Below are 21845 nucleotides of genomic sequence, written 5' to 3'. Positions count from 1 at the left end.
GCTATGACTACCTCTACCAAGTTGACCTGGGGAACCCAGTGCCAACTCCTTTGGCAAAGACTGCCTGAATTCCGAGGTTGCCCCTGGGCCTCCTCCATAAGCTGTTGCGTGCCTCTTTATGGGAGGAGAGGCAAACTAGGGAGATATTTACACTGCTGGGTCCCTGATCTTCCCCGTATCATTCAGGATATTCCAAGATGTCAGTGATTCTTTTCTTCCACACTTCCTTCATGGATTTTGAGTAAACAACTTGATGGTAAAACTAATCTTGACTTTATGGACATCAAATAACTGTCTTTTACACCTTACTCTCTAAACATATATCTTCTCTAAATTTCTAATTTCATTTTCCCTTGTTTTAAAGCCTTTTCCCAAAACATTGGTTTTTATAGTGTCTGTATGTCACTATAGTCCTAAAATAGGGGTCACCAACCCCAGGGCCATGGACCAGTACCAATCCATGGCCCATTAGGAAACAAGCGAAGCTTCATCTGTATTTACAGCTACTCCCCATCACTCACATTACCCCCTGAGCTTCACCTCCTGGCAGATCATTGGCAACATTAGGTTCTCATAGGAGTATGGACCCTACTGTGAACTGTGCACGTGAGGGATCTAGGTTGCTCGCTTCTTATGAGAATCTAATGCCTGATGATCTGAGGTGGAGCTGAGGTGGTGAGGCAAGCTGGGTGGGAGCGGCTACCACTGTCTCTCATCACCCCCAAACCTAGTTGCAGGAAAACAAGCTCAGGGCCCCCACGGATTCTACATTATGATGAGGTATATAGTGATTTCATTATATACCGCAATGTAACAATAATAGAAATAAAGTGCACAACACATGTAGTGTGCTTGAATCATCTTGGAACCATCCCTGCCCCCATCTGTGGAAAAAGTGTCTTCCACAAAACCAGTCTGTGGTGCCAAGAAGGTTGGGGACTGCTATGCCAGAACCATGATTCTGTCTCTAATCTTACTACATATGTTACTGCTCCAACTTCTTTCCCTACTCTTCCTGAAAGTGAAAATAACAGACTCTAATTCCCTGCGTTCAAGGATGCCATTTTCTTTTTTTCTTTTTGGCAGTATTAATCTGTTCCAAAATGGAATGGTGGGGGAGCCAGAGAGGTAGGATGAATTCTTCCTTTGAAAATCACTTTCAGAAATAGTCCATTTGTGTAAGCAGAGGTGCTTCTTATTTTCACCCATTCATATGAAGAGAAGGCAAAACAAAACAAAAGACCACACATGGGTAGTATTCTTTAAAAGGAAGTTTATATTCTTTACAAAAGGAAGATCAACTGATTTTTTTATACAGGCATTTACATATAACTCATGTGATGTTTGCTTCTCAGGTTTAAAATTTTTTTTAATTTATTTAGTTATTTTTGGCTGTGCTTGGTCTTTGTTGCTGTGTGCTGGCTTTCTTTAGTTGGAGCAAGCAAGCGGGGGCTACTCTTCATCGTGGGATGCGGGCTTCTCCTTGTGGTGGCTTCTCTTATCGCAGAGCACAGGCTCTAGAGTGCACGAACTTCAGTAGTTGTGGGACATGGGCTTAGTTGCTTCATGGCATATGGGATCTTCCCGGACCAGGGATCAAACCAGTGTCCCCTGAATTGCAAGGTGGACTCATAACCACTGGACCAAGGAAGCCCCTCAGATTTTTTTTTTTTGATGCTGTGAAAGATATTTTAAAAATTACCTGCCTTTGTATTGTTACACAGAAAATTATAAAACTTCTTTTGTGTCTGTGAAATGTATATTCTTATTTTTTGAAACTGTCTTTAAATTTTCATCTTTAACATTAACTTTTAACTTACTTTTAAGTGATAATGAAACAAGCATTTTGTTTAGTCCTTTGGAGATCCTCAAGGAAAATAGCACAGAATATTGAGGCTTATCATAAATCTTTCCGAAATCTATATGAATAGAAAACATGTGTATGTTCTCTTCCCTGGAAATAAAGGGATTAAAGGGTAAGCATATCCAGTTTTATAGAAGAATTGTATTGAAATGTATTATTGTTTCTGGGAGGTAACCTTAGCTTTAGGAGAGTATATACTCTCCTTTAAGTGGCTTTTCCAAGGGCAGTGTCCATATAATAATAAGCAATGTATTTCCTCTCTGCATCTCCCCTGAAACAGTCACTTTAGAATCTCTTTCAAAAACCTGTCCATGATATCTGACATGCACAAAATGGTATTGTTTCTTTTCAGGATTGTATACGGCATAAACAGAATATTGTGAGAAGATACTTGTCATATACTGTTTTCTATTTCCAAATGACAACAGCAACAAATAATTTTGTTGTCAACACCTAATCCTTGAAACCATATTGCATCACAACAGCATGTCATTCAGAATGGGGAGACAAGCAAGCATATTTGAAAATATATCAGGAAACAACTGTCCTTTCCCTGAGGAGAATTCTCTCTTTAAAGCAAATTAAATCATTTTGAAAATGCATACAGTGACATGTAGGTCAAGGTTAAATGAATAGTAGTGTGAAGAGAAAATTAATGTGCTCCTTAGAGAGTGGGAGAGTTGGATGATGTCAAAATACTGACAAGAAACCTCCATCCATAATCAAAGCAGGGTGTGAAAGCACTCTCCTGACATATGAGTTTTGTGCTTATTAAGCAAATAAATGAAAACTCTTGAAATTTCCAGGTCACTTGAGATAATGACTGCTGTGTTATATGACAAGAAGCATTTCCCTAATGACACTAAACAAATAAATTCTTACATACTTTAGCATTCAAGGATAATATGTGAATCACTATTTACATGTATAATTAAAAAGAAACAAAATTATCCACAGAATTATTATTAAAGAAATGAAAATGAAATGAGCCTCTCAATGCATTTCAGGACACATTTCAGAAATGAGTGGTTAATTTTCTTGAAATGATGAATTTGGGATAATCATGATATTATTCTACTTGCATGGTGCAACATGTCACATCTATCTGTGCAGAATATTATAGAATCTTTTGTGTTTCTATGTCTAACTTGAAGTGATAATGTAGTATGGTATTTTTCAAAAAGTATAATTAACTTAGTATTCAATGATTTGAAAAAAAATTCCTTCTGATTACTTATATAATTATCCATAAAGGAGTTTATCAGTGTATGCCACAAGATTTTCACGCTTCTAAAGTTATTGGTAGAATTTTATTAAGAAAATTGTTTTTATACACATAAAGGTTCGTTATAATTGTACACACACCATATGGAACTAAATATATCAGACAGAACATTTGAAGCATAAGGTCATAGATTTAGTCATGAGTTTTAAAAATCATAAATTTTAAGTACTTTATAAAATAAATGTTAAGTAGGTGTTGAGAACTGGGAACTTTTCCTTGGAAAATATATTTCAGTTCCCAGTCACAGTGATAATCTTTAAAGTGACATGATCACTTATACCTAAGGGACTGCCTGTTCCCAGTTTCTCACTTCCACATTTTTAGCCATACTGATGCTAATTTCACAATAATCTCTGAGGCACAGTAACCCCCAATATTTGATTTTTTGCATTTAAAAAACCACATTATTTCAAGTCTTACTTTTCTTAATAACCACCAGCCCAAATGCCCAAGGTAATTAGCCAATGAGAATCCCACAGTGAAGGTCACAAAAGCAAACCCCGCAATGCAGGGCACTGTGCTAGACAGTGAGAATAAAAGGTAAAGCAAAAAGATGGTTTCCCCGCAGAGGGTCACAGTCAAGTGAGAAATAATCCAGCTATGCTAGAGGGAAGGACAAGATACTAAGGGAGCCACATGGAAGGGGGCATACTTCAGTTTAGGATATAGTAAGGGATTCAAGGGAAAGTTCTTGACGGAAATGATGCCTAAATGTATTGAGTTTTTCACTGATGTCCTGTGTCTTAGAATCCAACAGCAAGTGTGCTGTTCCTTATCATAAGTATGGTCCTCTGTTTACTGAATACTGTGTATTTTCTAAATATTTCATTCTTAAGACGTATTACTCACTGGTAGTGGTAGTTGGTATAGTTGCTAAGATGTGTCTGATTCTTGGGCCCCATGGATTATAGCCCACCAGACTCCTTTGTCCATGGGATTTCCCAGGCAACTGGAGTGGGTTGCCATTTCCTTCTCCAGGGGACCTTCCCTACCCAGGGATTGAACCCATGTCTCCTACATTGTAGGCAGTCTCCTGCATTGCAGGAGTATTCTTTACTGCCGAACCACCATTACTCAACATTACTCAGTATGAATGGATAACTCTTCAGAAATCAACCACATCAAATTCTATTTCAGTTGTCCTGGAGCATTTTCATCCAAATGTTACTGCTTACCTAGATAGATTCTCTTATAATTTACATTCTCCAATAGGATAGTTACTAGCCACATGTGACTATTTCAGTTTAAATCTGATTGATTTACATTTTAAATAATTAACTAAGTTCAATGAAATGAAATTAAAACTTCAGCTCCTCGATTGCAGTAGCAAAAAATTTCAAGTGCTCAATAGCCAAGAGTGCTATTTCAAGTGCTCAATAGTGGCTGCCATATTGGACAAAGCAGAAAATATGTCCATCATCACAGAAAATTTTAGCAGATAGCTCTGCTTTAGATTGAACCTTTCTACTTTCATGTCTGCTTTACATGGGTGATCCTTCTGCCCAATTCCAAATTTTATTGAAATAATATGCTAATAAAATATTCCTGATTCTAACTCTGGTACTTATTTTATTCTCTCCTTGGGCATCTTGTTTTCATAGTTTTAAGGATAAAATGTCAAGATTCTAAGCATCAGAGCAGAATCAGTCACCATGTGATTAATCAGCTAAGTAACACTGGGTATTGTTGGGCATAGGGCCAAAGTCTGGATGCTGCAACCACATTGCAATGCCAGGATGCTATCACAATTTTGACCAGTATGTAGGAGCACAGAAGATCCAACTACGCTAGTTACAATGCCCTGATTACTTCTCATTGCTTCTGCAAATACTCAGGAGAAATCCTCCCATCTCTAAAGTGCCTACAAAAGGTACCTCTTTACTTAATTTAATTGATGGCATGTTAAGAGATAACTTCCCCTGCAGGAGGGCATGGCAACTCACTCCAGTATTCTTGCCTGGAAAATCCCATGGACAGAGGAGCCTAGCGGGCTACGGTACATGGGGTCTCAAAGGAGTCAGACACGACTGAGCAACTGAGCATACATATGTAAGAGATAACTTATATAATTCATCTGCACCCATTGAATCCATTTTGAATACCCTCTTGTCTTCACAGATTATGGTAGGGGAAGGAATCCTGTACTGTTGCCTGTCCAAAAGAAGGAATGGGGTTGGCCTGGAGCCCAACATTAACGCTGGAGGCTGCAACTTCAACTCGTTCCTTAGAAGAGCCGTCAGATTCGTTGGTGGGTGTGGGAAACGACAAAGAAAGAAAATGTTTTTCAAATAGAAATGTTATATTTAATTACAGATATTATCTTTAAAGCTGTAATTTAGATGTATAGTGTCAGGTACATGATGAATTTTACATTATACAAAAAAAAAAAAAACTGTTAAAAACACCCTAATTTAAGTTTTGTATCCACAATGTGTTATAGTTAAGGTCCTTGTTTTGAGAGCCAGTATGCCATGCATTTCAGTTTATTTTTGTCTTAGCTCTGGTAGAATCATGAATTTACTTTAAAATGGTTTCTTGGATCTGGGTTCATTTTTTAAAATGGAGAGTAAATATCAGCAGACCAATATAAATGGATAACCCTTCAGAAATTACTTTAGCCACATCAGTGATTCCATTTCAATTGTCCTGCGGTGTTTTCATCCAGAAGTTACTGTCCATGGAAATGTCACCATGCAGCACAGCATCAAGGCTATTTTTCCTTGGTTAGATCATCTAACTCTACCTCCTATTTTTATGAGACCTACAGAATATCCATAGGCCTGTGTCAGAGTCAAATGAGCATCTAAACCTTCATCTCTTCTGATTAGCATGTGACTATCTTAATATTATTTGAGTCACAGACCTTTCTTTTTAACTGAATTGAAAAGTCAAGCCACAGTACATCACACCACTGTGAATGTTTTAATTCATTCCCAGTAAATCAGCAAAAAGTTATTTTCACCTGTAACCTCTCAGTTCAAAGGAATAGGTAGCTTCATTTAATACCTAATAGAAAATTAAGTACCATCACCTCTTCCACTGGAGAAAAAAAAAATCTGGTCTAAATCATGCCCTAGACTCTGCCCCACTAAGAAAGGCACATTTTTGCTCCACAAAGACTGTACAGCAAGAATAATCCCCTTACCAGGATCATGAACTAAGACCAAGAAGTAAAACTTCAGGACATCTAGCTGATCTCAGAGGAGGTTTTCCTAATGTAACACAATGCCGTGGCAAAGGGGCACATAACCTCTCTGAAAAACCTCATGACTATGAGGATGCTCCATCTTATCCTGGAGAGCCCAGTCCCAGAGTCAACCACGCCCATGCCCTGGGGGCCTAGAGGTGGGTAGGTTTCCTCACTTACTCATACCCCTCCCCAAGATCTTACATGCTGCTAGGAATTAGAATATAGAAATAAAGGTCCAAGGTCACGAATCTGAGGTGAATAAGTGGAGAAAGAACTGGGAGAGTGGTTGTTAGGTGACAACAGGCAGAGAAGGAAAATGCAAAAGGGGCCAGGCCAGAAGGAGAACACTGTCAGGTTACCTGGCTGCCTGTCACAGTGATTTCTATGAGCAAATCGTGAATCAGAATCTCAAGTCAGAATGACTCCAGGGTGTAGAGGGAGCAGGTAGGCTAGACTCCCAAGGATAAGACCAGGCAAGGAACTTGAAGTAAGAATGGAGTTCGAATGTACAAGCCTGCATCAGGGTTTGTCAGTTTATGATTTCAAACTGGTCCCAGAAGAGAAAAGAAAGAACTTAATCAAGAGATTTAAGAATGCCATTTCTGTATTACAAAATGAAGGAAGCCTCCCACAGCCCGGTACTTGTATGATTGTTTTTTTCACCATAGGGCTGGCTTGCTGTCTTCTCTGTTTTTTTTGTTTTTTTTTGTTTTTTTTTGTTTTTTTTTGTTTTGAGTCTTATATAGAAATTTTATTTTATTTTATTTTTTTTATTTTTTTTTTAATTTTATTTTATTTTTAAACTTTACATAACTGTATTAGATTTGCCAAATGTCAAAATGAATCCGCCACAGGTATACATGTGTTATTCCTGGTATGCTAGTCATCTGTACCAGGAACCAATCCAGTAGGGTTTGCCTACTGTGGCTGGGATGAGGAACTACTGGGGAGAGAGACCTGGGAGTACAATTCTGCTAAGCAGTTTATAGTGATTTTGAATTTTGCTTCATTCCCCGTATTGAATCCTTTTCAAATCACACAGTTGTCATCTTAACATGTTCCAGGTATCTGTCAAGTGACCTACAGTTAATAATATTAAGAATTGGCCTGATATAACCAAACAGACAAAAATCCTTCAAATGACAACTTTGGAGATACTCATTGCCTTTAGCATCTGTTTGGAAGTTTAGAAATTTTCTTCACTATCTTCCTGAAATAAACTCAGAGAAAATGATCACAGTAGATGTCAAGGTTGTTATGTTAATGTGTAATACGCAGGATTGATGATGGCACCACACTGGCATCAAGTGCTAGCTTGGTAACAGGTTCTTTCCTTTTCCTTATAGGTGTTCATATCTTTGGACTCTGCTCTACAGCTCTTATCACAGACATCATCCAGCTCTCCACAGGCTACCAGGCACCGTACTTTCTGACTGTGTGCAAGCCAAACTACACCTCTCTGAATGTGTCTTGCAAAGAGAATTCCTACATTGTAGAAGACATTTGCTCAGGATCTGACCTTACAGTTATCAACAGCGGCAGGTTAGAAATGGAGATTATGAAAACTTCCATGTTGGTGTTTTTATTGTTCATTAATAGCTTGGGGTATCATCATAGGCATACCCTTTTCAATCACAATGACTTGGATTTTATTTTTCTTTTCAATTCAGTGATCTCTTTAGGGATGATACCATAGAAACCCATTGGTGGCTCCTTCCAACTCCTCTCTCTCCAAATTTCAGCCCCATATTCATTCCACTCAACTTCATATCACCAAACCCCAGTCATGTTCTATAATCTCCTCTATACTAATTATGGGTTTAGAAAAAAAGAAAGTGAAGTCACTCAGTTGTGTCTGACTCTTTGCAACCCCATGGACTGTAGCCCACCAGGCTCCTCCATCTATGGAATTTTCTAGGCAAGAGTACTGGTGTGGGTTGCCATTTCCTTCTCCAGGGGCTCTTTCTTCCCAACCCAGGGATTGAATTATGGGTTTGCTGCTGCTGCTGCTGCTAAGTCACTTCAGTCATGTCCAACTCTCTGCAACCCCATAGACAGCAGCCCACCAGGCTCCCCCATCCCTGGGATTCTCAAGGCAAGAACACTGGAGTGGGTTGCCATTTCCTTCTCCAATGCATGAAAGTGAAGAGTGAAAGTGAAGTCGCTCAGTTGTGTCTGACTCTTAGTGACCCCATGGACTGCAGCCTACCAGGCTCCTCTGTCCATGGGATTTTCCAGGCAAGAGTACTGGAGTGGGGTGCCATTGCCTTCTCTGAATTATGGGTTTAGGTTATCACAAATTGGTTTATTTTAGATGTTTATAGTTAGTCACGGCTTATAATCAGTATGTGTCATGTAGTGACTTAAGTAGAAGACTATATATGATATTTCCAGCTCCGTTACATATTTTATTAAAAAAGAAATCATATGAATTTTCCTCTTGGTAGAGTTTTAAAAGAAATAGCATCTACGATTGCATGTGTCTCCTCTGAATAAACCCAGAAAGTCTGTACAGCTCCTGACCTTGCATTTCAGAAAATAAAAACTGAAAAGCTTAAGAAATTACCAAAGCATTAAACTGTTTTCAATCAATAAAAAAAAAGACAGAAACTTAGATGGCAAGAGAAGTTCAAAAGAAATAAGTTACAGAAGGGTGAAAGCAGCAAAAGACTGATATAAGAATTTTATTTTTCATTCAGTCAGTTCCCAAAGATTGATTTAAGAGTCAAAAATAATTTAAATACACTTGAAGAATCAGAACCTGATATTATATAATTATATACATATGGTCCATTCAATTCAATTAATTTTGAACTTACATTTAAGACTTATATTCTATATTCTTTCTCAATTTTTCTACATTATCTTGTCTGTGCTGAATAGTAGTCCATTTTATTGGGTACCAAATAATTAGGAGGTCATTAATAAAACTGAATTTTTTCCCATTTTTTATTCATTAAAAGATCTCTGTTCTCCTTTCACAGTCCTCTGTTCTACCTCTCGCACCTTGCTTCTTATTTAACAAAACAATATACTTTGCGATTCTTGAGATAATAGTCATTTTAAAGTGGGATAGAGAAACATTTTGCTAAAATTAGATTTTTTCCCTATGCTTTCTAAAGTGTAAAAAACACTTCTAGACCTACTACTGTGAGAATGTAATTATTCTTTTAAATATTTATGTAAATGAAACCATATATTTAGGAGCATAGAGAAAGTTTAAAAGCATTAAAATCTTAGGTTTTATAGGCTTTTACTTTAACCTGACATAATTATAACACCAATAAACAGTTATAATGCTTTCCACCCCATTTCTAATTTCAACCAGCATTCCAATGGTATAAAGAAGTGATCCCTTAGAAAGCTAACACTTTATATTGGAAAGTATATCACTACTCTTCTTTAATACTAATAGTGATTAACAGTGTTTATTTTATCACTCAGATCTTTCTGCAGAAAATCAAACAGAAATTAAAGTTATTGCTTATTACCTTGCAGCTTTTTAGTTGAACATTTTAACCACTCAGTGTTCTTGAGATAATTGTTAGCAGTGTATCAGAAATAGAAGGCATAATTTGACTTTTTCCTTTGGCAGAAAATCATTCCCTTCTCAACATGCGACCCTTGCTGCCTTTGCAGCTGTGTACGTTTCGGTAAGTAACTGGGTCTTTTTCATCAAACTGTGTCCTAGAGAAAATCAGAGAAATGAGTGTTGTCTCCAAACACTAATTAGATTATATTATAGCTGGGTAATAACAGAAGAGTATAATGGCATAAAAAATAGAATTTAGTATAAACAATATAATAGTAAGATAATTTTTGACACAGTCATAGTATTCATTTAGCCTCATATCTCTTTTAATGTGATATTATACTTCATGAGAGAGTACTGTGAAGTACATGAATGCTAAAAACTGTAAAACTAAAAGAATTGTGTTAAGTATATACACACAGCATACACTTTCGTTTCAATCATTATGTAACAGCAAATTCTACGTGAGTGTAAGTTGATAAATGCTCTGCAATGAATTGTCACTATATCTTATTAATATAATAGTTTATTAGATTTTATGTGAAAAAATGGATTGAAATTAAATGACAAGTAACATGGAGACTAACCAGTTATCAGGCTAATTCTACTGCTTTAATTTTTTTCCAGACTCTTGTGTAATCACATAAGTGGTCCGTTATTTATTTGATGAATTTTGTAGGCATCCCTTTTTTTTCAGGTACAGAAATTAGCCATAGCAGGGGGAAAGGAATAATAAAATTGACATCAAGTGTATCAGAGATTTGAGTTTACCTTTTTGTTTGATTATAATGAAATGGAAAAAATGACCTTTTAAACATACTTACCCCGGTTCTTTCATTTTTTAAAGATGTACTTCAATTCCACACTAACGGATTCCTCTAAGCTTCTGAAACCTCTCTTGGTCTTCACCTTTATCATCTGTGGAATCATCTGTGGGCTAACACGGATAACTCAGTATAAGAATCACCCAGTTGATGTCTACTGTGGCTTTTTAATAGGAGGAGGAATTGCTCTGTACTTGGTAAATAATTTACTATTATTCAACAAAGCACAGTTTAAAAAGGAAAACATGCACAAAATGTCTTGCACTATAATAATTTACTTCCAATATAGTTTATATCTATGAGAAAATCCCTGGCTCCTTCTCCATTCTAAGCCAAAACGTATATTCTACTTTCAGTAAAATCATTTATTAAACCATACATTGGGCCAGAAAAGATGATTTTAGAAAGATTATCACATTTTCCCTTATCACTCTCCAACAAAAAAAAAATCAAAGACTGCTATTACTAGTATAATTTTATAGATGAGGAAAGTAAGTTAAAGAGAGTAGAAATGTAATGGAAAAATTATATACTTTGACCAATAACACAAATGTGGCACCTGGATATAACTGTAATCCAGCTAATATTTAATTCTTTGTGTGTGTTTGTGCTCAGTCATGTCTGACTCTTTGTGACCCAGTGAACTATAGCCTGCTAGGCTCCTCTGTCCATGGGATTTCTTAGGCAAGAATACTGGTTTGAGTTGCCATTTCCTTCTCCAGGGTTTCTTCCCAACCCAGGAATTGAACCCATGTCTCTTGCCACCTGTATTGGCAGGTGGATTCTTTACCACTGTGCCACCTGAGAAGTCCCATTGAATTCTTTAGCAACCTTCATTTCCAAACCTGATCTTCCTTTAAGGGAAATATCTTCAGCATGGGGAACTGAAATTGTCCATTTCATTCATGCATTCATTACCTTAACATTTATTCAAAATCTGATGTGTGCCAGGTACTATACTGAGCATCACAGCACTGATAAATAAGATTTATCATTTATGAGTTTATAGTGCAAAGATTAAGAAAAGTATAAATGGTTACAATATGTTAAATGACAAAATAGGGTATAAACAAAGTACTTTGAGGATAGCAAACTGCCTAAGGAAGCTAAGGAAGGCTTCACAGAGTTATACTCATGTTTTTAAAACATGAGAGTTTCTTAGGGTAAAGAAAGGAAGAGGGCATTCAAGCTGAAGAAACTACATATGAAAAAAGATGGACATATGATGATCAAGTCTTTGTGGAGGGTGAGGGAACAGAAGGAGTGAGAGATAATGGCCACGTTTCTAGTTTGGAAGACCGGCAGATGGTGACTTCATGAGCTGACTGAATGGATGTGTACAAGCTGAATTTAAAGATCAATAGGCAGTTGAATAGTTGGGTCTGGAACTTAAAGGAGCAATGACTGGTGGAAGATAGATTTGGAAATCACGAACATTATAGGTGGAAATACCATTATAGTTATGGGAATATATAAAATTGCCAGGTCCTAAGAATAAAGGTCTGACACTGTTTCCACTGTTAACCCATCTATTTCCCATGAAGTGATGGGACCAGATGTCATGATCTTAGTTTTCTGAATGTTGAGCTTTAACCCAACTCTTTCACTCTCCTCTTTCACTTTCATCAAGAGGCTTTTCAGTTCCTCTTCACTTTCTGCCATAAGGGTGGTGTCATCTGCATATCTGAGGTTATTGACATTTCTCCAGGCAATCTTGATTCCAGCTTGTGCTTCATCCAGCCCAGCGTTTCTCATGATGTACTCTGCATAGAAGTTAAATAAGCAGGGTGACAATATATAGCCTTGATGTACTCCTTTCCCAATTTTGAACCAGTCTGTTGTTCCATGTCCAGTTCTAACTGTTGCTTCCTGACCTGCATATAGGTTTCTCAAGAAGCAGGTCAGGTGGTCTGATATTCCCATCTCTTGAAGAATTTTCCACAGTTTATTGTGATCCACATAGTCAAAGGCTTTGGCATAGTCAAGAAAGCAAAAATAGATGTTTTTCTGGAACTTTCTTGCTTTTTCCATGATCCAGCAGATGTTGGCAATTTGATTTCTGGTTCCTCTGCCTTTTCTAAAAACCAGCTTGAACATCTGGAAGTTCACAGTTCACATATTACTGAAGCCTTGCTTGGAGAATTTTGAGCATTATTTTACTAGCGTGTGAGATGCGTGCAATTGTGTGGTAGTTTGAGCATTCTTTGGCATTGCCTTTCTTTGGAATGAAAACTGACCTTTTCCAGTCCTGTGGCCACTGCTGAGTCTTCCAAATTTCCAAACTAAGATCATGGCATCTGGTCCCATCACTTTATGGGAAATAGATGGGGAAACAGTGGTTGACTTTATTATTTTGGGCTCCAAAATCACTGCAGATAGTGATTACAGCCATGAAATTAAAAGATGCTTACTCCTTGGAAGGAAAGTTATGGCCAACCTAGATAGCACATTCAAAAGCAGAGACATTACTTTGCCAACAAAGGTCCATCTAGTCAAGGCTATGGTTTTTCCAGTGGTCATGTATGAATGGGACAGTTGGACTGTGAAGAAAGCTGAGCGCCGAAGAATTGATGCTTTTGAACTGTGGTGTTGGAGAAGACTCTTGAGAGTTCCTTGGACTGCAAGGAGATCCAACCAGTCCATTCTAAAGGAGATCGGTCCTGGATGTTCATTGGAAGGACTGATGCTGAAGCTGAAACTCCAATACTCTGGCCACCTCATGCGAAGAGTTGACTCATTGGAAAAGACTGTGATGCTGGGAGGGACTGGGGGCAAGAGGAGAAGGGGACGACAGAGGATGAGATGGCTGGATGGCATCACCGACTCGATGGACATGAGTTTGAGTGAACTCCAGGAGTTGGTGATGGACAGGGAGGCCTGGCGTGCTGTGATTCATGGGGTTGCAAGGAGTCAGACACGACTGAGCGACTGAACTGAACTGAACTGAAGAATAAAAGGAGCCAGGAAATCACCAATATGCAAGTAGCATGCAGAGGAAAAGGCCATAATGAAAGAAACTAAGAGGATCTACAGAGAAATAAAAATTAACTGCCTGTTGGAGCAGTTCTAAATCTTGTGATCTTGGAATACTTGTGAAAAGGATTAATAAAAAAAAGCTTATAAAAACAGGAAACATATTAAAGTGAGCAATGATTTATTTTTTTCATTTTTATATACTAGTGGCATAGTCAGGACTGTCACTTCAGATCTCATACTTCCTACTCATACTTTCTTCAGTGAAGGAGAAAGCCATCGAATGAAAATGTGTGCCAGGAACTGTGCATAAGCCTGGGTTGTCCTGGGAGTGTTCTTTGGCAACAAGTGTTAAAGAATAAGACTGAGAACTGTCACTCTCCAGTTCATGCACTGTCTGTATATGTCTGATTTTCATGGTGTCTTAGAGTCCCAAGGGTTTGGACTCGAATCTCAGTTCTTCTGCTATTTGGCCAATTTTGTAGCCATTCAGAAGCCTGATTCTTCATCTATACAATGAGGATAATAACTATTTGCCTCATATCATAACAAGGACTCAAACAACTATATTTATTAAGCTGAGTTCTGGGCACTGAATTCTGAACAATGTAGGTAGAGGTTATAGCTGTGAAAAGAAGAGAAGTGAAAAGCAAAGGAGAAACGGAAAGATATACCCATTTGAATGCAGAGTTCCAAAGAAGAGCAAGGAGAGATAAGAAAGCCTTACTCAATGATTGATGCAAAGAAATAGAGGAAAACAATAGAATGGGAAAGACTAGAGATCTCTTCAAGAAAATCAGAGATACCAAGGGAATATTTCATGCAAAGATGGGCTCCATAAAGGACAGAAATGGTATGGACCTAACAAGCAGAAGATATTAAGAAGAGGTGGCAAGAATACACAGAAGAACTGTGCAAAAAAGATCTTTACGACCCATATAATCACAATGGTGTGATCACTCACCTAGAGCCAGACATCCTGGAATGTGAAGTCAAGTGGGCTTTAGGAAGCATCACTATGAACAAAGCTAATGGAGGTGATGGAATTCCAGTTGAGCTACTTCAAATCCTAAAAGATGATGGTGTAAAAGTGCTACACTCAATATGCCAGCAAATTTGGAAAACTCAGCAGTGGCCACAGGACTGGAAAAGGTCAGTTTTCATTCCAATCCCAAAGAAAGGGAAAGGGAAGTCGCTCAGTCGTGTCCGACTCTTCGCGACCCCATGGACTGTAGCCTACCAGGCTCCTCCGTCCATGGGATTTTCCAGGCAAGAGTACTGGAGTGGGGTGCCATCACCTTCTCCGAATCCCAAAGAAAGGCAATGCAAAATAATGCTCAAACTACTGCACTTATCTCACACGCTAGTAAAGTAATGCTCAAAATTCTCCAAGCCAGGCTTCAGCAATACGTGAACTGTGAACTTCCAGATGTTCAAGCTAGAAAAGGCAGAGGAACCAGAGATCAAATTGCCAACATCTGCTGGATCATGGAAAAAGCAAGAGAGTTTCAGAAAAACATCTACTTCTGCTTTATTGACTATGCCAAAGCCTTTGACTATGTGGATCACAATAAACTGTGGAAAATTCTTCAAGAGATGGGAATATCAGACCACCTGACCTGCTTCTTGAGAAACCTATATGCAGGTCAGGAAGCAACAGTTAGAACTGGACATGGAACAACAGACTGGTTCAAAATTGGGAAAGGAGTACATCAAGGCTATATATTGTCACCCTGCTTATTTAACTTCTATGCAGAGTACATCATGAGAAACGCTGGGCTGGATGAAGCACAAGCTGGAATCAAGATTGCCTGGAGAATGTCAATAACCTCAGATATGCAGATGACACCACCCTTATGGCAGAAAATGAAGAAGAACTAAAGAGCCTCTTGATGAAAGTGAAAGAGGAAAGTGAAAAAGTTGGCTTAAAACTCAACATTCAGAAAACTAAGATCATGGCATCCGGTCCCATCATTTCATGGCAAATAGATGGGGAAACAGTGGAAACAGTGGCAGACTTCATTTTGGGGGGCTCCAAAATCTGATCTGATCTGAAAATTACTTCAGATGGTGACTGCAGCCATGAAAATAAAAGACGCTTGCTCCTTGGAAGAAAAGTTATGACCAACCTAGACAGCATATTAAAAAGCAGAGACATTACTTTGCTAACAAAGGTCCGTCTAGTCAAGGCTATAGTTTTTCCAGTAGTCATGTATGGATGTGAGAATAGGTCTATAAAGAAAGCTGAGTGCTGAAGAATTGATGCTTTTGAACTGTGTTGTTGGAGAAGACTCTTGAGAGTCCCTTGATCAGCAAGGAGATCCAACCAGTCCATCCTAAAGGAAATCAGTTCTGAGTGTTCATTGGAAGGACTGATGCTGAAGCTGAAACTTCAATACTTTGGCCACCTGATGGGAAAAACTGACTCATTAGAGAAGACCCTGATGGTGGAAAAGATTGAAGGCAGGAGGAGAAGGGGACAACAGAGGATGAGATGGTTGGAAGGCATCACTGACTCATTGGACATGAGTTTGAGTAAACTCTAGGAGTTGGTGATGGACACGGTAGCCTGGAGTGCTGCAGTCCATGGGGTCGCTAAGAGTCAGACACTACTGAGCAACTGAACTGAACTGAACTGATGTACAGTCTGGTGGAAGATGGTCCTAGATGTATGAATTTAAATACAATTATTAATGGAACATGAGATAGAGATTGTTTACCCTGAAAACTTTTGTAGTGAGAACATAGATAGGTATTATTTAGAAGAAGATTTTAGCCAGGAATTGAAATACTTGGAGAGGGAGAAGACTGACTTTATTCTGTTCCTGTTTACACTCTGCCCTGAAATTATTAATTTATCCATTTTAAGCCTATGCCCTTGTTCATTGTTAGGCACTCTACAAAATATCACATCTGTGGAATTCCTTTGGTTTGGTCTGAAAATTAGACAGTGGCTCCCTTCTGTTGAGCTTAACACGCAAATAGTTATCTGCTTCTTGCTCTTATCTCTAAACTAAGCATCTCAAAAACTGATAATTCAGCAGGTATTAGATCTTCTGCATGTCAAAAGGTTAAAAAATTCTGAATCTGATCTTTAGCCTTTATCAGATTTTTATCCCCAAAATCTAAAAAAAAAAAAAAAAAAAATTTTGATCACCTGAGTGTGAAGACAAGATTAAATAAAATTCAGCTTAAGTTTAGTGTAATAATACTGAGCTTATCAAATATTACTTTCAAAACTGAAGATCAGGTTTTAGGTGGAAAAAAACTTAGAACCCAATATAGGGACAGTTTCTGCCCTCTTTTCCCAGAACACTCTGTAAAATGCTGTGCACACAGTGCTGAGCTCCGTGTCAGCTGCGAGGATGTGTGTCTCTGACCTCAATACAAAACCTATGTCATATTTTATGAATGATTTGTTGTTCTGCATTTCCACATGCAGGTATGATTGAATGGTATGATTTCAATCGTACCATCATGAGGTATGACTGAAAATGGAAGGGAAAGTACATCAGTTAAGCCATCTGAGGTGTCACTCAACAAGCAGTTCATAAATCCAGGAAAATGAATTGCTTTGAAAAAACAGAAGATGGTTGATTCACGTTGTTGCATGGCAGACACCAACACAACATTGTAAAGCAATTTCCATCTAATTGAAAAATAAATTTTAAAAAGAAAAACAGAAGAATGCCCTTATTTCTCTCATTGTCTGACTTCTCTTCTCAATACAGAGGATAAGATTGTCCAAAACATCTGGTGGGATGGAGAAAGGAGAGAAAACCCAACTAATAATGAAAAATAATGGACTTTATAGTTCTGAAGAGTTAGTTCAGTGGCTGATGATATAACTTACAATTATTTCCTGAGTAACTGTACTTTTAGTTTTGGTTGTTTGTGTCAGTGGGGTATAGCGAACACATCTTTATGTGCCTCACTACATCCTCCAATGCAAACTCTCAGTAACCATGTCGTCTGGTGCCTGATGTTTATTGTTTCTCCCGACACTAGGGTCTGTATGCTGTGGGGAATTTTCTGCCTAGCGAAGAGAGTGTGTTTCAGCACAGAGAAGCCCTCAGGTCTCTGACAGACCTCAATCAAGACCCCAGCCGAGTTTTAGCTGCTAAAAATGGTAGCAGCACTGACGGAATTGCTCACACTGAAGGCATCCTGAACCGAAATCATAGAGATGCTAGCTCCTTGACCAACCTCAAAAGGGCAAATGCAGATGTAGAAATCATCACTCCACGGAGCCCCATGGGGAAGGAGAACATGGTTACCTTCAGCAATACCTTGCCTAGAGCCAACACCCCATCCGTGGAAGACCCTGTGAGAAGAAACGCCAGCATTCATGCCTCGATGGATTCTGCTAGATCCAAGCAGCTCCTCACCCAGTGGAAGAACAAGAATGAAAGCCGCAAGCTGTCTCTGCAGGTTATAGAGACCGAGCCGGGACAGTCACCACCCAGATCCATTGAAATGAGATCAAGCTCGGAGCCGTCCAGGGTGGGGGTCAATGGAGACCACCACGCTCCCAGCAGCAATCAGTACCTCAAGATCCAGCCTGGCACCGTCCCTGGGTGTAATAATAGCATGCCTGGGGGACCAAGAGTGTCCATTCAGTCCCGCCCCGGGTCCTCACAGCTAGTACACATCCCAGAAGAGACGCAGGAAAACATAAGCACCTCCCCCAAAAGCAGCTCTGCTCGGGCCAAGTGGCTGAAAGCTGCGGAGAAGACCGTGGCTTGTAACAGAAGCAACAGCCAGCCTCGCATCATGCAAGTCATAGCCATGTCTAAGCAGCAGGGTGTCCTCCAAAGCAGCCCCAAGAACACTGAAGGCAGCACGGTCTCCTGCACCGGCTCCATCCGCTACAAAACCCTGACAGACCACGAACCCAGTGGGATCGTGAGGGTTGAGGCCCACCCGGAGAACAACAGGCCCATCATACAGATCCCGTCCACCGAAGGCGAAGGCAGTGGCTCCTGGAAATGGAAAGCCCCTGAAAAGGGCAGCCTTCGCCAAACGTACGAGCTCAACGATCTCAACAGGGACTCAGAAAGCTGTGAGTCCCTGAAAGACAGTTTTGGTTCCGGAGATCGAAAGAGAAGCAACATTGACAACAGTGAGCATCACCACCACGGAATCACCACCATCCGCGTCACCCCGGTAGAGGGCAGCGAAATCGGTTCAGAGACTCTGTCCGTTTCTTCCTCCCGCGACTCCACCCTGCGGAGAAAGGGCAACATCATTTTAATCCCTGAAAGGAGCAACAGCCCCGAAAACACAAGGAATATCTTCTACAAGGGAACCTCCCCAACACGGGCTTATAAGGATTGAGTGATAGTCATTCAAATCACTTGAGTCACCCCAAGAGACAAAGTGTTGATTCTACCAGTGCTCTGTTCCAGCAAATCGGGAACCTTCTCACCAAACTAGAGTATCCACCATCAGCCCGCGACTCACTGACTCTCGAGAACTATTCCACCCAAGCTTGTAGGCTTCACATCAAGGGAAGGGAAAAGCACAATGCAAGAACCTAACTCATGCGATAATGTGAACTCTTCCTAAGACCTACCTTCAAACGCAAAACGTTTGCAGAGGGCAATATCAAAAGAAAGTGGTTTCCTTCAGTGTATACTATTGTACTTCCTGAATGTGCCAACTTTAGGGTTTTCTTTATAATTAGCTGTGGGAATCCAGAACACACGTTTTCCCTGCAGCAGAGGCCATGCAGTATTATATATTCATTTTGCAGAATCTGCACCAAAAGCTCAATATGGGTGGTGCTGATTATTATAGTACATATATGGTGTAAACTCTCAATTTCTATTTAGCTGTGAAATAGTGGTGTGCAATTCCTTGTCAAAGAAATGCTACTGTTATTAAGAAGATGTTGGCTTCTTTGTGTTAGAATAGGACACCCTGCGGCTTCTCTGTAGTGGCTCTGTCACAGTCAAAAAATGAAAAGGTTTTGTGCATTTCTTCAAAAGTTTGCTTTCTTCAACAACAAAAATTTATAAGGATATTTTCAGTGAAAGGGAATAACCAGTACTTTTCTGCATAGCTTTTTGCTGTTTACTGTTTATTTCAAGTTACTGCTAATGAAAAATCTGTTTTTAGTGAGTAAATTTGCATAATTAAAAATATTATTTTAGAGTTTTTTGAAATTGATGTGATCATATTTTGCATTTTATGGCTTCTCCTTTATTTATTGATTTAAAATTTTATGTTATAGATATGTTCTATTTTTAATGCAGAAATAACAGTTGATATTCCTTGAGCAAAATATACTGCTGTGAATTTATAAACAAGAAATATGAACCAAAACTTGACATTGTGGGTTACTCTGCCAGCAGTGTTGATCATATGTTAACCTTAGATGTTTCCAGCCAGCTGGCTTAAACTTCTAACTTAAGTAATCCAAAATTTTCATTTTGTTCCAGATTATTAACATTTTTTGATATCCTGATAACCAGTTAGAGTCACAGTGGTTGGGTTTTGCCATCTTCTCTAAAATATTTTGTTATTTGTATACTAACAGGATGACTCTGAAAAAAAAAAATGACAATTGATAAGTAAAAATATCTCACAGTGTACATTAAGAATGTATTTCTTCAAAATAGATAGGCACAGTTTTTGTGCTCAACATACAAATAACAGTTTTTGCTACCTATCTTGAATGAAGCCTTCAACTTAAATCAATGGAAACCAATATTGTCAATAAGAAGAAAGTAAAAGCAAAACATTTTGAGGTGTTTTTCCAACTTAAAATTTTAAGTATGAAGAAATATTTGGTTCTTGTAATTTCGCATTTAACCTTTTTACACCATTTCCTAAGAATTCTGATGTACATCTCATGATTGCCACGGGGACAAAAGGTAACAACAATGCTGGTTAATCTTATCTCAGTTCAATTTTCACTGAGAGCAGAAGTAGTTGTTCAGAGATGAGTAAGTACCACATTCTTAATCAACTTCTCCTGGAAAAGGACAGAGCTTTCTAGAGTAACCAACCTCCTACGGCATTAGGGATTTAGCTGAAACCATCAGAATTGAAAACTCTGGCAATAAAATAGATTCAACTATATCCCTTCTGGCAATTTCCTTCTCAGAGAGGGGAGTGGGAGTAAAATGTTGCCTTCCCCACTTCTCACCACCACCACCATTATGACACTCCTACTGGCTTTTGCCAGTTTATAGAGAGAAAGGTGGATTGGTTTTAGTGCTCTGAAGAAAAAAAAAAAGCTGCAGCATTTCAGGTGCAGTATGATATTTGCTAATCTTTCCTATTTCTTAACAAAAGATTTTAAAGTACTTCTCTAGTCATTGAAGTTTTTTTTTTTTCCTTTACATGAATATTGATATATTCTTTTTCTACTCAAAGTGCCAAAGGCTACAGTTTTTAATGACTTAAATTGTACCACATTGTTAAGGAAATATATAATGATGGTCGCTAGAACTCAGACCTCTGCATGTGTATTTGATAACACATCTTTTGTAAACAAAAGATTACAAAGAATTATTTGTTTACATTCCACTGGTACCTTAATTTAAAACAAATGAGACTAACAGGTGGTATCTCTTCTTAGTGTTCTATTTATCTTATTTGCTAATGAGAGCACTTCTTCCTTTGTTAGGCTGTGCTTTATTGATAAAACCAAGTATTGAATAAAGAGAGTTAATTATCTTTTTAAAGTAAATAAAACTATGAAGATATATATGATATATATATAAAGTATTGTGTTTAATAAAATGTTATGCAATGTTTTCCAAACTGATAAAGTTTGTAAAGTGCTATAATGTATTTTGTTAAGTACAGATCAGAGCTATTGTGTGAGTATATTGTGCTAACATCATAGAAATAAAGATTAGATTTCTTCATCAAAATTGGAGCATTTTGGTCTTTTACTTCAAACAGAGTGTGAATTGATAATACTTTATAGGAAAACAGCTGAAAAAATTAGAATTACCCAGAACTGATTATAATTAGAAGAAAGTATTGTACTAAGAAGGAAAAGCTTCTCAAACTATGACTTAATGTTTCCTTATCATTTAGAATTTTGGTTTTATGCTTATTAAAGAAGTTCTTTTAAATTTATTTAGACCTAGATTTTTCACATATCAATGTTACAGAGTATTGAAAAAGAAAATAGGAAAGAATCATTTGTGTAAGTACCC

The 21845-nt window shown here is 38.3% G+C and overlaps 1 protein-coding gene across 1 annotated transcript in view; it reads left to right on the top strand.

Moving 5' to 3' along the window:
* Positions 1 to 21554, top strand: part of PLPPR4 (phospholipid phosphatase related 4) — a 56006-nt gene extending 34452 nt beyond the window's left edge. Inside the window, exons 3-7 of the mRNA XM_006053086.4 lie at positions 5268 to 5397; positions 7686 to 7881; positions 9935 to 9992; positions 10719 to 10892; positions 17677 to 21554. Coding sequence (XP_006053148.1) covers positions 5268 to 5397; positions 7686 to 7881; positions 9935 to 9992; positions 10719 to 10892; positions 17677 to 19005 — 1887 coding nt within the window. The 3' untranslated portion in view covers positions 19006 to 21554. The remainder of the gene's footprint in view (positions 1 to 5267; positions 5398 to 7685; positions 7882 to 9934; positions 9993 to 10718; positions 10893 to 17676) is intronic.
* The last annotated feature ends 291 nt before the right edge of the window (positions 21555 to 21845 follow it).

Source organism: Bubalus bubalis, chromosome 6, assembly GCF_019923935.1.
Source record: "Bubalus bubalis isolate 160015118507 breed Murrah chromosome 6, NDDB_SH_1, whole genome shotgun sequence".
Classification (NCBI taxonomy): Eukaryota; Metazoa; Chordata; class Mammalia; order Artiodactyla; family Bovidae; genus Bubalus; species Bubalus bubalis.
This window is presented reverse-complemented; position numbering and strand designations above follow the sequence as displayed.